The sequence below is a fragment of the Podarcis vaucheri genome (genome assembly GCF_965113315.1).
Source record: "Podarcis vaucheri genome assembly, chromosome: 15".
Classification (NCBI taxonomy): Eukaryota; Metazoa; Chordata; class Lepidosauria; order Squamata; family Lacertidae; genus Podarcis; species Podarcis vaucheri.
Genome location: NC_138753.1, coordinates 4,201,173 through 4,216,667, shown reverse-complemented (window position 1 = coordinate 4,216,667; position 15,495 = coordinate 4,201,173). Strand labels below are relative to the sequence as shown.

The following is a 15,495-nucleotide window of genomic DNA, read 5'->3' as shown; positions in this document are numbered from 1 at the left end:
AAACCGTTGGGGTGCGGGGAGTAAGAGTAAAGTGTGTTTAATGAGTTCTGGGCTTGCTCACACACTCCCTTGGGCAAAAACGGTTCCGACTTTAATAGATATCACTGAAAACATGTACAAACACAGACGACGACATGAAAAGAGGCTGCCCATTTACTTCACTTAAACTTCACTCTGCAAGAAACAGCAAAAGGAAAAAAAATCTGACAGGAAGGCAGAACTTAACAAAAAGAAAAAGAAAAACCTCACAGAACGAATCCTCTTTATTACCAGAAAATGTACAACTTAAAGGAGAGCTATACAGAACAGAAAATATACAACTGAAAGGGAATCTAACCATCCAAAATCACCTGATAAATAAGGAAAGAGGGTAGTTTCAAATCAAGATGATAAAAAATAAAAGTTTTTTTAAATCTTCACGCCAAAGTGGCGAAAACTGGCAACAGCAAAAAGTATACCTCCATTTTAACAGTCAACCTTTTGTCTACATAGCTGCAAAGGCAGGGTTGGGTGGACAAACCCAGCTATGAATATTTTTTCAGCTTCCTGATCTTTATCACCTTTGGAATTTATGGCCCGGGTTTTGTTTGCCCTTAACGCAAGGACATCCCTATAGCCTGGGAGGGAGAAGCCACGCCCGCCTTGATTAGGCTTCCTTTCGCAAGCGGATCCGTAGTGAGAGTCAACACCACGCACGCCTCGAAGAAGCCAAATGGGACAAAGGGCCAACCGAGTCAAGCAGCAGGGCGGCAGCCGACTCCAGTCAAGGAGGGTCAGCAGCTAGCGGCCCCTAGGCCTTAGCTCAGCCCCGCCTCCGGAAAGCAATGCAAAATATTGTTTCGAAACCAAGCTGCCAGGGTGTTTTTAGGAGCCACAACTAAAGGGACCCTGCAGGAAAGTCAATTGGGGGTGGGTTGGGAGTGAATAGGGACCTGTCATATCCTGCGGGTTCCAGGACCATCAACATTCCCTGCACCTGGCTTCTTACATTAAAAGCACATTCATTTGCAGGACCATCACAGCCATTCCCACGCAGAGGACAAAGCAGCACTCAGCCTCACTGAGGACTGCTGTGCTGCGGGGACTGTATGGAAGTGAACACAGGGAAGGCAATGGCAGGGAGATGAAGCAGCTCAGGTGGAGAAGCTCAGGGGATTCCTATGGAGGGGAAAACGCAGAACTGATCCCATTAGGAGACTCCCATGTTGAGGACTTGCTGGCCTGCACCATTTCAGACTGCGGGGCGGAACTGCATGTCTGAATATCCCCCGCCCTATACAAACAAGCGAAGCAAGCATGCGACAACGAAAAAGTGAAATATGTGGGGCGATTTCTTTATATTTTTGAAGGTGGCTCAGGAGACGTTCCTTGCTGGAGTCTGAAGTGGTACAGGATAGCCGAAAAGCCCCCTGGTGTGACTCTTCCGGATGGTACAGTCTTAGCGCCAAGGATCTTCCAAAAGCGAGCGACGAGGAATTTGAATCTGGAGTACCAGGAGCGGGCGAAGGGGAGGCTCATTCTCAGCAGCACGAGTAAGAAGCCATGTCAAGGGGGGCTCCAGAACTGGCACGGCTCATCTTGGAGAAAGAGAGAGCAGGGCGTGGAGGGGAAGAAGATGAAGCAGCAGCCCCCTAGAGCCTCTTCTTGATGAGTTTCTCCAGCTTCCGGATGCGCGAGGATTCCTGCTCGGGCGTAGGGGCCGCCAGGGAGATGGAGGCGGTGTTGTCGCCTCCGGAGGGAGGAGCCGGGAGCCTCTGGCGGAACAAGTCCAGCATGCTGCTCTGCTCACTCCTCTTCAGACCCTGTGGGGCGAGGAAAATGACACGTGTAGGTGAATCGTGGCAATCACACAGGGTCCCCAGACGTTTAATGGTCTATTGATCCCTGTGCCACCACTGTGCTCGCTTCCCCGCTGCCACCAACCCGTTACTCTCTGGTAAAACACAGAGTCCAGTCAGTTGTTAAAAGTGAACCAAATAAAACAAGTTTATTTTACAAACATTAACAAGTTTATGGTTTCTCAGATAATATTCCTGCCAGTATTTTAACTTTAGAAGGTGGCGCTGTGGGTTAAACCACAGAGCCTAGGACTTGCCGATCAGAAGGTCAGCGGTTCAAATCCCCACGACGGGGTGAGCTCCCGTTGCTCGGTCCCTGCTCCTGCCCACCTAGCAGTTCAAAAGCACATCAAAGTGCAAGTAGATAAATAGGTACCAGTCCGGCAGGGAAGGTAAACGGCGTTTCCGTGCGCTGCTCTGGTTCGCCAGAAGCGGCTTAGTCATGCTGGCCACACAACCCGGAAGCTGTACGCCTGCTCCCTCGGCCAATAAAGCGAGATGAGCGCCGCAACCCCAGAGTCGGTCACGACTGGACCTAATGGTCAGGGGTCCCTTTACCTTTACTTTCCTAATACCTTCTGACTGATGATCTCAGCTGTTTGACTGACTCCTCTTAACTAATTCTCTCCCTCTCTCACACCAGACTAGCCCAACCCACAGACCTCTCTACTCTGTCTCTCCTAACTCCAGACTGTCTTCTCAACAACTCTAACTCACTAAAAACCTCTGTGCTTAAATCTTACACACTGATAACTCTGCCCCCTGGGTTGCCATTGGTTAGTCATTTTACAATTAGTTAACCCTTTTTCCTATGAACCCAGTATGATGTCACAAACATAGGAGGGCAAACGCCACACGAATCAACTCAGAAATAAATCAGCCCGAGAGAGCGTCAACGTGCCCCCTTCCCACCAGAGTGCCCATCGGGAGGGTCTCCTGTGTGACCTGAAATTCCTGCATTGCAGCGCGCTAGACTAAATGACCCTCTGGGGTCCCTTCCAACTCTAAATGAACAGGAGCCGCAGGGAAGCTGCAGTGCCAGCCTCAAAACCCTGGAATTGGGGGCGGAGGCCACCAGCGTTGGCGGAGCCCACAGGGCTCCCCTCACCTTCATGTCCAGAATCTTCTGGAAGGTGTCGGTGCTGCAGTCGGCAAGGAGTTTGATGTAGTTGTCCACAAACACCACGGGCGGCTCATGGGGGGCCATCACGACCTGCAGGGAGAGGCGGAGAGCAAAACCGTCAGAAGGGAGGGTCATCCGGGCAGAGGGCGGCTGAGGAAAGGCCCTTCTGCCTGATCGGGACGGCCACCTCCAGCTGGGCTGTGATATCCCCCTTAAAACCTTGAGGAATCCCATAGAGGTGACACACAAGCCACCAGTGGGGGTTTATTTCATTGTTATTTATCACGTTCGCGTCTCTTCCTCAAAGCGTCAGGCTCAGCTCTCTCCCTCTCCTCCATTTTGTCCTCACAACCACCCTGCGGAGCGGGCTTGGCTGAGAGAAGCCCCCACTGAGAGAGCTTCATGGCTGAGGGGGAGATTCGAACTCGGGTCTCGCGGGTTCTAGCCCAGCGCTCTAGCCACCGTGCTAACACCAGCCCTCCCGCCTGTTCATTTGCAGCAGTTCTCAACCTGTGGGTCTCCCCAGATGTTGTTGGACTACAACGCCCATCATCCCTGAGCTCTGGCCTTGCTAGCTAGGGGTGATGGGAGTTGTAGTTCAACAACATCTGGGGACCGAAAGGATGACTTAGAGGCTGTTCTAAAGAGGATCCCACAAGAAAGTTATCATGACCACAGCAACTACAGACCACAAAAACCCACAGCAAGTCAAGGGACGTCAACGCATTAAAGGAAGGCAAAGAAAGTAAGGCATCAAAATGTTGCCGTGCGAAGCATTTTCCAGAGACTGGCATTCAGAGAGAGGCAGCACACAGTCCTGACGACTAGTAGCCACCAAGAACCTATCCTAGGAACTTAAGAAGAGCTGTGCTGGATCAGGCTGGTGGCCAATCTAATCCAGCATCCTGGGCTCACGGCGGCCAACCAGGTGCCAGTGTGAAGCCCATAAGCAGGACCCAAGCTCAAGAGCCCTCCCCCCTTCTGTGGATTGGTCCAGTCCTTTTTCAAAGGCGCCCACAGGGCAGGTGCCACCACCAAGAAGGCCCTCTGCCTGGTTCCCAGTCCCTTCGTTTCTTGCAGGGAGGGAACCACCAGAAGGCCCTTGGAGGTGGACCTCAGTGTCCGGGCTGGACAATGGGGGTCAGGCATATAGGGCCAAAGCCGTTTAATTCCTTCCCGCCATCATCCCGCCATACTGAATGGGGATTAAATGAGGCGCAGGGTGGGATATAAATGCAATAAACGATCCAAGAAGCCCGTGCTGCTCGGAGCAAATGGATGCTTCTAGTGGCAAGGCCACCCCCACCCTGACAGAATCGCAGCCCCACAAGCAACTGCTGGCAACCCTCTGCGATGATCTCATCGGGAACGCCGGAGGAATGCCACCCCGAGGGGAGCCCAAACCTCCCCTCCATAGCCCTGGGACAGCATTCGGGGAATGAGAGAGAGAGAGAGAGAGAGAGAGAGAGAGAGATCTATAATAGTCTTGTGGGAAGTTCTTGTGGTTATCTACGAAAGCCAAGCAACCAGCCACTGCGTCTGTGCAGAAAAGCTGACGGCTCGAGGGAGCGGGGAAGAGAATCCACAGAAGAAAGCAGAGTAAGGCTGGTGGGGTTTTGTTTTGCCTTATATGTCTATATCACGGCTACTACGAGGTGTGGGAAGGCAAGGCCCACAGAAGCAAAGGAGAGATGATTCACCAAACCACCAGCATTCGGGGCCAGGCATGGAGAGGCCTCAGTTTGGGAGGTGTCAATGAGACACATTTCCCCCCCCCCAAAAAAAAAATGACACACACACCAAGAATCTGAGGCCGGCAGGCTACGATATTTACTTATTAAAAGCCACTGACATTCCAGCGTTCTGTCTCAGAACAGGCAGTGCCATTTCTCCACCTAGGCCAGTAGTGCCTGCTCTGACTGGCAGTCGCTCTCTGGGCAAAGTCCTGCCTACACCCGCTGCCTCTTTCCACTGGGGATGCCGTGAATCAAAGTTAGGACCTACTTCATGGAAAGCAGGTCTTCTAACTCTGAGTTACCATCATTGGTTGCAACGTATGGGCTTGTTAATAATAATAATAATAATAATTTATTATTTATACCCCGCCCATCTGGCTGAGTTTCCCCAGCCACTCTGGGCGGCTCCCAATCAAGTGATAAAAGCAGTACAGTGTTAAATATTAAAAACTTCCCTGAACAGGGCTGCCTTCAGATGTCTTTTAAAGAGAAGATAGCTGCTTATTTCCTTCACATCTGAAGGAAGGGTGTTCCACAGGGCGGGTGCCACCACCGAGAAGGCCCTCTGTCTGGTTCCCTGTAGCCTCACTTCTCGCAATGAGGGAACCGCCAGAAGGCCCTCGGAGCTGGATCTCAGTGTCTGGGCTGAACGATGGGGGTGGAGACGCTCCTTCAGGTATACTGGACCGAGGCTGTTTAAGGCTTTAAAGGTCAGCACCAACGCTTTGAATCGTGCTCGGAAACATACTGGGAGTCAATGCAGATCTCTCAGAACTGGTGTCATGTGGTCCCGGCGGCCACTCCCAGTCACCAGTCTAGCTGCCGCATTCTGGATTAACTGCAGTTTCCGGGTCCCCTTCAAAGGTAGCCCCACGTAGAGCGCGTTGCAGTAGTCCAAGCGGGAGATAACTAGAGCATGCACCACTCTGGCAAGACAGTTCGCGGGCAGGTAGGGTCTTAGCCTGCATAGTAGGTGGAGCTGGTAGACAGCTGCCCTGGACACAGAATTGTTGTCCATTTAAGCTCAAGACCGCGTACTCATCTGGCGGTAGCTCTTCAGGGAGAGAAAGGTCACTGGCCACCCAGTCCCTTTTTAAACCTGGTGATGCTCTCAGAGATTGAGCAGGCAAAGTTGACCACTGAGGAGCCTGTCACGAACTGGTTGGACACAGAGAAATGGTGAGAGGGACCAGTCGGGGAACCTCTCCAAGGGACGATGGCTCAGAAACCGGGGATTGGTGGTGGGGCGTCGATGAGGGGAAGAGGGAGCAGACTGGGAAGAGGTAACAGGGCTTAGTGAGCTGGGAGAGTCGGTGCAGAGAGAAGTCAAGAAGCAGAGCTGGAAGCAAGAGAGAGGGAGGATGGAGGCCAAAAAAGCAGAGCTGAGTCAGGCTGGTGAAGAGTCACAGGTGTCATCCTCTCCTGCCCTGTCTCCCAGAACCAGAAGAGGCATGAAAGGGCGAAGGAGAGGTTGGCTGCACAAAGGCACAGTCTCCAATTGCTTGGAAAACGCCCTGGAGAGGAAGGAACTTCGATAGCTGTGAGGAGACGAGGACTTTCAGCCACTGATTTTCCTGGAGGGACACCACTGGGAATGAGATGCTCTGCTCATTAGGTCTGGCACTCAACCAAGTCTGTGGCGACTCCGTTTTTGATAATAAAGAGCTAACTCCATCTTTTGATAAGAAAGAGCTAACTGTGAGACCACGTGCAAGGCTCCCGTGACAATGCCGCCGCTTCCAGTAGGCAACTAAACGGCTGACAGTTGACGGTGTGTGCGTGGGACAGGAGACAGGAGAGTTTTGCAGAAGGGCAGCCGGGAGTCAGTTAAGAGAAAGAAAGAAAGAAAGAAAGAAAGAAAGAAAGAAAGAAAGAAAGATATAGATAGATAGATAGATGATAGATAGATAGATATAGATATGGAAAGAAAGAAAGAAAGAAAGAAAGAAAGAAAGAAAGAAAGAAAGAAAGAGATGATAGATGATAGATAGATAGATAGATATAGATATAGATATAGATATAGATATAGATATAGATATAGATATAGATAGAAAGAGCCCCGAAGTTACCTTGAGAATCATTTCGGCACGGGTCATGCCTTTCACCACAATCTTGGTGTAGCTGGCAGGGGCCTTCCTCACCACCTGGGACCCGATAGACGGCAGGTCCAGAAGAACCATCTTCAGAGAATGAGTGTCCAAAAGCAGCTGCATCAGATTTAAAGGTGGGGGTTAAGCTTCAGTCGGTCAAAGGAGCCCCCCGACTCATGTTGCCCAGTGGGAAAGCTCCACGCACGAGATGTGGCTATTCCAGAGGGCGGGGAATGAAATCCTAGTGCTTTCTGACACCCGAAATCAGTCTTCCCTCTGGATATTTAGGACCACACCAAGTCCCATCACCCCCAACCAGAACAGCCAGTGCTCAGAGATGATGGAAGTTGCAGGTCGGCAACGTTTGGAAGAGATCACACTGGCTACCCTGCACTAAAACATTCTTCTTCTGGCATATGCTAAGAAATAGAAACACAGGGAACCTCGGCTTGCTTAAGCCCAGGCAAACCCAGGCAATAAAACTCACTCAAGTTTAAACAAACCACAGTTCCCCGAGTTCAGAAATCACTAGGAACTGTGGTTTATTTAAGAGCGGAAATGGAAGCTTCCAGTTTCCTCTCGGCCTCTTGCCCAAGATTTACAATGGCAGCTCAGCTGGGTTGCCTCTGCTCGGGCTTCTTTTTGCTGGATGAAGGAAAATGCCATTCAGAAATACATTCTGCAGCCAACATGGGATTTACTTCCAAACTGTGGTACGTTAGCCCCAATGCAATATTTATATTTTAAAAATACTTCAAAATTCAAAACGCAATGTTCTCCCTTCTCCACACTGCTCCGCCTGCAGGCCCTTGCCTCACCTGATCCCTTTCAGTCCTCGACTCTCACCTGTTCTGCCCCCACCATGCTGATCGGCTTGCACTTGAAGAGGTGGTTGATAAATTTGGGGATGAAGGAGCTGCGGGGAAAGAATCGAAGAAATCACACACTCCACATTTTATCCTCCCTCCCCCACTTAAATAAAATAAAAAAACACAAGAGTAATTTCCCCTCGCCTCCTTTTTAACAATTTAACAAACAGAGAAAAGGAAGGGGGAAGAAACAGTCTTTTTTTAAACAACAAAAATGTAAATGAAACAAACAAAAAATATCAAGGGGGATGGAGCGACTCCCCTCTGAGGAAAGGTTGCCGCATTTGGGAGAAATAATAATATAATAATAATTTATTATTTATACCCCACCCATCTGGCCGGGTTTCCCCAGCCGTTCTGGGCGGCTCCCAACAGAATATTAAAAACACGACAAAACATCCCACATTAAAAGCTTCCCTAACCAGGGCTGCCTTCAGATGTCTTCTAAAAGCCAGGTAGTTGTTGAATTCTTTGACATCTGAAGGGAGGGCGTTCCACAGGGCGGGCGCCACTGCCGAGAATGGCAGACAAGAGGCAACATGATGGAATCTTATAAAATTATGTGCAGAGAAAAGTTTTTCTCCTCACTTAACTTGCGGACATGCAGTGAAGCTGACTATTGGGAGATTTTGGGGAGATAAAATAAAGTCCATCTTCACACAGCACAGATCTAAATTATGGAACTCCCATCAGGGCATCTGGGGCGCCACTGTGGGAAAAGGACGCTAGGCTAGATAGTCCCCCTTTGACCCAGGCTCTTCTGTTTTTTCCACATGCAGGAGGTCCCAGCTTCGATCCCCAGTATCTTCAGATAAGGCTGGGAAATACTCACTGCCTGAAACCCTGAAGAACTGCTGCTGCCAACCAGTGTAGACAGAGCTGAGCTCAATGGATGCCAATGGTCTGACCTGGTTTCAAGGCAGCTACCGTATTTTTTGCTCTATAAGACTCACTTTTTCCCTCCTAAAAAGTAAGGGGAAATGTGTGTGTGTCTTATGGAGCGAATGCAGGCTGTGCAGCTATCCCAGAAGCCAGAACAGCAAGAGGGATTGCTGCTTTCACTGCGCAGCGATCCCTCTTGCTGTTCTGGCTTATGAGATTCAGAATATTTTTTTTCTTGTTTTCCTCCTCCAAAAACTAGGTGCGTCTTATGGTCTGGTGCGTCTTATAGAACGAAAAATACGGTACCTATGTTCCAGAGGCACCTTGAGATTCCACCCAGGCATTGCCTGCACATTTTAAAGCAAAGTCCTGCAGCCATGGGGTCTAGCAGCTTTTAAAATGGAATAAAAGTGGCTGGAGGGGAGCGTTCAGTTCCCAAGAAGCTGATCTCTAGGCCTTTCAGCCCACAGCCGCTGGGGCGAAGGAGACACCCTCGCAGGCTTCCACAAACGCAGCAATACTTAAAGTAACGTTCCCTTCCCCTCTCCATCCAAACTCGTTCCAGATGCAAGAGTCGGGCAAAGTTTCCCTCCATGATGTGGGCTAATCAACGAAGTCTTTTTTTAAAAAAAATTGAAATTAAAAAGAGCCAGGCAAGCAGAGCCAAGCTAATAAAAGCCTGCCCGGCAAAAATGGCAGAAGTCTGTGTATTTAATCTATAAATGGATTTATCGCCCCGCTAAGCGATACTATAAAAACCTCAGGCACAGTTTCTGTTGGAGCCTGAAGCGCCGTAAATTTTTCGCAGAGGCAGCACTTTAGAAAGCCCGCCAACATCTGATGATTTATCAGGAGAAGGCCCCTGAAGGTGAAACTAAACGCTCCCAGAGAGGGGGAAAGGGACACAGAGAGCCCCAAAATGTTGGTGCAAACCAGTCTGAGAGATCCGCCCACGTATTTCTCGACAAAAACAACATGAAAAGAGGGGTTTGAAGGGGGGAAAGCTTCAGAGAAACACACAGAGCCAGACAGCAACTGAATGGAACATCTCTGCTCCAAAGAAGTCTACCTTAGCTGTATCAGAGGCTGAGGAGGAACGATAATGGCTGCCTTCTCACAAGGCAAGGAAAAATTGCGGGGCCTCTGACTTTTATTTCCCGAATAAATCCATGGATTGGAGGACCCCCCTTTCTACTTCTCTCCTTTTGGAGAACTGGTTCCTCTCTGCTTCCTGAAACTTAACCATCTGATGCCACCAAGCCCATTTATGCTGCGAGTCCTGGAAGATCTGCTCCCTGTCTTGCAGGCATTTTCCACCTGAAGGTGGGGTCCGGACTGACTCCAGCCGCAAAAGCGGAGACTGCTGAACACTCTTGGACTGGGGTACTGTTTGGGTACTGAATTCTGGTGCTGGAGGAGACTCTTGAGAGTCCCATGGACTGCAAGAAGATCCAACCTCTCAATTCTGAAGGAAATCAGCCCTGAGTGCTCACTGGAAGGACAGATCCTGAAGCTGAGGCTCCAAGACTTTGGCCACCTCATGAGAAGAGAAGACTCCCTGGAAAAGACCCTGATGTTGGGAAAGATGGAGGGCACAAGGAGAAGGGGACGACAGAGGACGAGATGGCGGGACAGTGTTCTCGAAGCTACCAGCATGAGTTTGACCAAACTGCGGAAGGCAGTGGAAGATAGGAGTGCCTGGCGTGTTCTGGTCCAGGGGGTCACGAAGAGTCGGACATGACTAAACAACAACAACAACTGTTTGGCCTTTTTTTGTTGCTGTTACCGATTTTAATTTTGTTGTACCTTTATTTTAGATGGCATTACGACTTATGTAGAAATTGTTTTAATTTGGATGCGTACTTTTTGATGTTATGTTTGTTTGTTCATGCCTATTTTTGTTATGTTTGTAATTACTGTATTTTTTCCTGTTGTTTCTGCCTTGAGCTTGGTTTTAACTATGGAAAGGCGTCATACAAATAAAATTATGTCTGTACGTAATCATTGTTCTTCCACTTCTCCTCTGGGACGGCTTGTTCAGCCATCCTCTGCCTAAGACTACAACCATCCCTTTGGTGTAGGCTGGTCCCCATGTCAAACCGCATTGAGGTTTCAAGGCTACACACTATCACGGCACAACCCTCTCCTTTTCGGCTCAGAAGTAAAGTTCTGTTCCTTGGGGTTTTCTGCTAAGAAGGAGGATTTCAGCCTAAGAAGTTTCAGCACAGGCACGCTCTACCACATGTGGTGGGCATGCAAGATAACAAAAGCATTCTGGGAAATGATATATAATGAGTTGGAAAAAAATGTTTAATATAACGTTTGTGGAATAAACCAGAGGCTTTTTTGCTAGGAATCTTAGGTGCAGAGATAACAAAGGAGCAGAAACAATTATTTATGTACGCGATGACAGCAGCACGGATACTACTGGCCCAGAGATGGAAAGAAGATAAAGTCCCAACCAGAGACGAATGGCTGGTGAAGATGATGGACTATGCCGAAATGGCGAAAGTGACCGGAAAAATCAGAAACCAGGAAGAGAGGAACTTTAAGGGGAAAATTTGCAATGTATTTAAGAGAACACTGCAAACAACTAAAAACTCTGGCAGGATAAGAGTAACGTAATGGACTAAAAACTAAGGTAAATATGGATTGTTTAAGAAAAATAGAGAAAATAAGTGAAGCGGTGGGAAAAGATTGGAAATAGTAACCATGGAGGGGTGGAGGGAAGTCAAAGCATTCAGGGAATCTTAAATGATGATGATGCTGTTCAGCGTTTGAATTTAAATTTGAAATGTAAAACTTAATAAAAAACGGTTTAGTAAAAGACGACGAAGAAGTTTCAGCACATGGCTGGGGAATCTCGTCGACGGTGGGCGGGGCAAGGAGCAAAAGTGGGCGGGGCAAGGAATGCAAATTCCAGCTCTGAGCAGCGGGCACACTCGCACACGACCCTCTCTGCCCACCATCCGGTCAAGCGAGAGGCACTGCCAAAGTTTACGAATGGCGAAAACCAGCTGGGAGCAGGGCTGGTGAGGAAGCATGGCCCAGCAAGAGAGCCCTGGGGGGCCGAACAGAGAAGCCTCAGGCCGCATAGCTGTCAACTTACAGATTTGAAAATAAGGGACCAGCAGCCTCGAAAATAAGGGATCAGCAGCCAACATAAGGGATTTTCCAGGCAGAGGTATGTTCAGCTTCTGAGCCCCTCCAAGCCAAAGGCAGAAAGCCCAGCCAGCAGCCAAACGAAGCCTCAAGCGGTGGTTCCCACAGCGCAGCAACCCGGCAAAGGGGATGCAGCAAGGAAAACCACCGTCACCTCTCCGCTGGGAAGCGCTGAGCAAAGACGAGTCCCCAGGCAATGCGGCCGATTTGATCGGCACAAGGCATGCAAGCTCCACCCCCCAGTCGTTCTTAGACTCCTTATTGGGTGAGCAACGCAGCCAAGCAACACAGTTGGAGCCTCCCTCCTCCCTGGCCGGCAGGGAAGGAGGGAGAGGAGCTGCTTCCTTTGAAACCTGGGAAATTTACGGGGTATCATCAATAAGGGACAGCAGCGGGACACGGCACTGGGATAAGGGACTTTCCCGCCAAATAAGGGACGGTTGACAGCTATGCTGAGACCCTCCACCCCAGGAGCTTCCCAGAAGGCCATGCAAGCAGAGCAGCAGGGGGAACTCACTTGGCGAACTTGATGCAGAACTGCGTGAAGTACTTGCGGGTGGAGGCCAGGTTGTCCCGGATGATGGGGACATTCTGCTTGATGTGCAAGATCACCGACGTGACGTAGGGGCTCTGATCGCCCACGTGCTCCACGTTCTGCCACTGCATCTGCAAGGAGACGGAAGGTTTTTACGTCACGGCGGAACGAAACCCAGCTTCCGAAGCCTGAACGCAACACAAACCAGAGACCGACAGGGACGCTGCCCAAGATTTTCATGCCCGTGTGATTACTGTATTTTCTGGCGTATAAGGCTACTTTTTAACCCAGGAAAATCTTCTCAAAAGTCGGGGGTCGTCTTATACGCCGGCTACAGCAGCAGCTCCTGCAGCAACTCCCCACCAAAGGATAAAACAACAGCAAATTAAATCAGAGGACACAAAGCTCTCTAGATGAAGCAGAAATACGCTTGGAAATTGGCCCCAGAAGCCCCCGGCCACTGGAAAGTGGAGCGGATTTTCGAGCCGGACTGGAGACTGGTTTTTTAAATTTTTATTTGGTGTGCGTTGGAAGAGGGGTGGTCTTATACGGCGAGTATATCCCAGACTCTATATTTTAACTGGAAAAGTTTGGGGGGTCGTCTTATACGCCCAGCCGTCTTATACGCCGGAAAATACGGTATTTTAAACCCGTCTTTCCTCCAAGGCGTTTAGAAATCTCCTACGTCATTCTCTCCCTCCAACCCCGTTCGTATGCTCACAACGGTCCTGTTAGGTAGTTTAAGACTGCCGGATGCAATGGTGGCAGGAGACGGAGTGGGTCAGAAGATCAAATTTGGGTTCGGCGGGGATTTATTTGACCCCTAGGCTTAAAAGTCTCAACTTTGTAGCTTTCCGTTTGTGCTACCAGCAGCAGCAGCTGACCCCCTAGCACAGCTTGGCTTTTGTATACAGCTGGGGGTGGGAAACCTTTTCGAGTCTGAGGGCCACATTCACTTCTGGACAACTTCCTGGGGGCTGTGTGCCAACAGTGGGCGGAGCCAGAGGCAAAAGTGGGCGGAGCAACCAATGCCAATTTTTTGCCTCTGTGCAGTAGGCCAGCTTCTATGCACACTTGCTCATCCATGCAACGGTCACCTCCAGGCTTGACTACTGTAATTCGCTCTACATGGGGCTGCCCTGGAAGCTGTCCCAGAAACTCCAGCGGGGGCAGAATGCTGCAGCGAGGCTCCTCATGGTGTCTCTGCCATGGGAGCATATTCACCCAGTGCTTTTCCAGCTGCACTGGCTCCCGGTGGAGTACAGAGTCAGATTTAAGGTGCTGGTTTTGACCTTTAAAGCCCTTCATGGCCTAGGACCCTCGTACCTACGGGACCGCCTCTCCCGGTATGCCCCACGGTATGCCCCAATGTCCATACATAGCAACACCCTAGTGGTCCCGGGCCCTAAGGAAGTTAGATTGGCTTCACCCAGAGCCAGGGTCTTTTCAACACTGGCTCCGGCTTGGTGGAACGCTCTGCCTCATGAGACCAGGGCCCTGCAGGATCTGATTTCTTTCCGCAGGGCCTGTAAGACAAGAGTTGTTCCGCCTGGCCTTTGGCTTGGAGCCAGTTTGATTCCCTCCCCCTCTTTCTTTTTTCTTTTCCTTTCTCCTCCTGCGATGAGGCTACATTTTAATATTTTAATGTTTCAATATTTTAATTTTGTTTTTAAGTTGTATTCATTCAACTTATTTTTATTATTGCTTTTTAGGCGCCCTGAGCTTGCCCTTGGCTGGGGAGTGCGGGGTATAAATAATAATAATAATAATAATAATAATAATAATAATAATAATAATAATAATTATTATTACTACAGTGGTGCCCCGCAAGACGAATGCCTCGCAAGACGGAAAACCCGCTAGATGAAAGGGTTTTCCGTTTTTGAGCTGCTTCGCAAGACGATTTTCCCTATGGGCTTGCTTTGCAAGACGAAAACGTCTTGCAAGTGTTCCGATTTTTTTCCGCTTCCCCCCCTTTTTCTAAGCCGCTAAGCCGCTAATAGCCTTTTAGCCGCTAATCCACTAATCCTTTAATAGCCGCTAAGCCTTTAATAGCCGCTAAACCGCTAATAGCGCTAATCCGCTAATAGGGTTGCTTTGCAAGATGAAAAAACCGCTAAACGAAGAGACTCGCGGAACGGATTAATTTCGTCTTGCGAGGCACCACTGTATTATCCCTCTTCCGCCTCCACACAGGGAAGCAAAGAGGCGTCATGACCAAGGGCACAGACCAAAACACTCAAGGAAGGGGCAAAGCAGGGCTGGGAAGGGGCGTGGCCTTCAGAGAGAGGGGGTGTGGCCTTCAGAAAGAGGGGGCGTGGCCTTCAGAGAGGGGGCGTGGCCTGGGGAGAGTCCCAAGGACCACATCTGAACCCCCTGGCCTGAAGTTCTCCATCACTGTTGCATTCTCACATTTTGTATACCTCTTCAAAATGTGTTTTAAAATAATAATAATAATAATTTTTTATTTATACCCCGCCCATCCCGGTTCAGAAAACCGGGCTCAGGGCGGCTAATAACAAATTTAAAACACTTAAAAAACAGCATAAAATACGGTATAAAACGTGAACGGTACTCTGAGAGTTTGGTAAGCTTCTCGGGGTTGGAATACACGTCCTCCGGAAACCCTTCCAACTTTAGCTTTTAAAAGCTTGAGACTCCTACCTTGCTCATGGCCGTGAGAGCTGGGTCACAGGCAGCGTCCAAATCCTGCACCAGAAGCTGGATGCTGTTAGAAATCACTCTGCAAAGGGAACAAGGCAGTTTCATTTTACGTTTATTGCTGTGGGAGCCAACACAAAGAAGGCCCCGCTAGCTGTGATGCCCTAGAAGGTTGTTGCTACTCACTCCTCTGACAACTTTTGGAATTTCCTTTTTTTTAATGATACAGAGACACTTGGAAAACAATAAAAGCGAGATGAAACAACTGAGGCAAAGGCCAGCTGGGTCAAGAGGGAGATTACTGAATTTATCTGCTTGCACACTCTGTTCTAGAGATGCAACCTGAGGCTGGAAAAGGGAGGGGTTCAGGATTGCCTCCCGGCAAAATCTTCTTTAAAATTCCCTGCCTGCAGAAAACTAGCAAGTTCAGGGGAAACCGCCCTGACACCCTACTTTTCTACATTTAGGCCCCACCTGCCCTGTACTTTTGAAGCATTCTTATACCACTTTAAACAGTCATGGCTTCTTCCTCCAAAGTATTCTGGGAGTTGTAGTTTGTGGTGGGTAGTAAGAGCTGTTGGGACACCCCATTCCCCTCC

The 15,495-nt window shown here is 49.4% G+C and overlaps 1 protein-coding gene across 1 annotated transcript in view; it reads right to left on the bottom strand.

Annotated features, from left to right (window-relative positions):
• Positions 1 to 245: 245 nt before the first annotated feature.
• VPS53 (VPS53 subunit of GARP complex) overlaps positions 246 to 15,495 on the bottom strand; it is a 42,740-nt gene continuing 27,490 nt past the window's right edge. Inside the window, exons 17-22 of the mRNA XM_082201733.1 lie at positions 14,900 to 14,978; positions 12,218 to 12,366; positions 7,634 to 7,703; positions 6,767 to 6,904; positions 2,947 to 3,051; positions 246 to 1,802 (exon numbers count right to left, since the gene is read on the bottom strand). Of these exons, the coding sequence (XP_082057859.1) occupies positions 1,632 to 1,802; positions 2,947 to 3,051; positions 6,767 to 6,904; positions 7,634 to 7,703; positions 12,218 to 12,366; positions 14,900 to 14,978 (712 nt within the window). The 3' untranslated portion in view covers positions 246 to 1,631. The remainder of the gene's footprint in view (positions 1,803 to 2,946; positions 3,052 to 6,766; positions 6,905 to 7,633; positions 7,704 to 12,217; positions 12,367 to 14,899; positions 14,979 to 15,495) is intronic.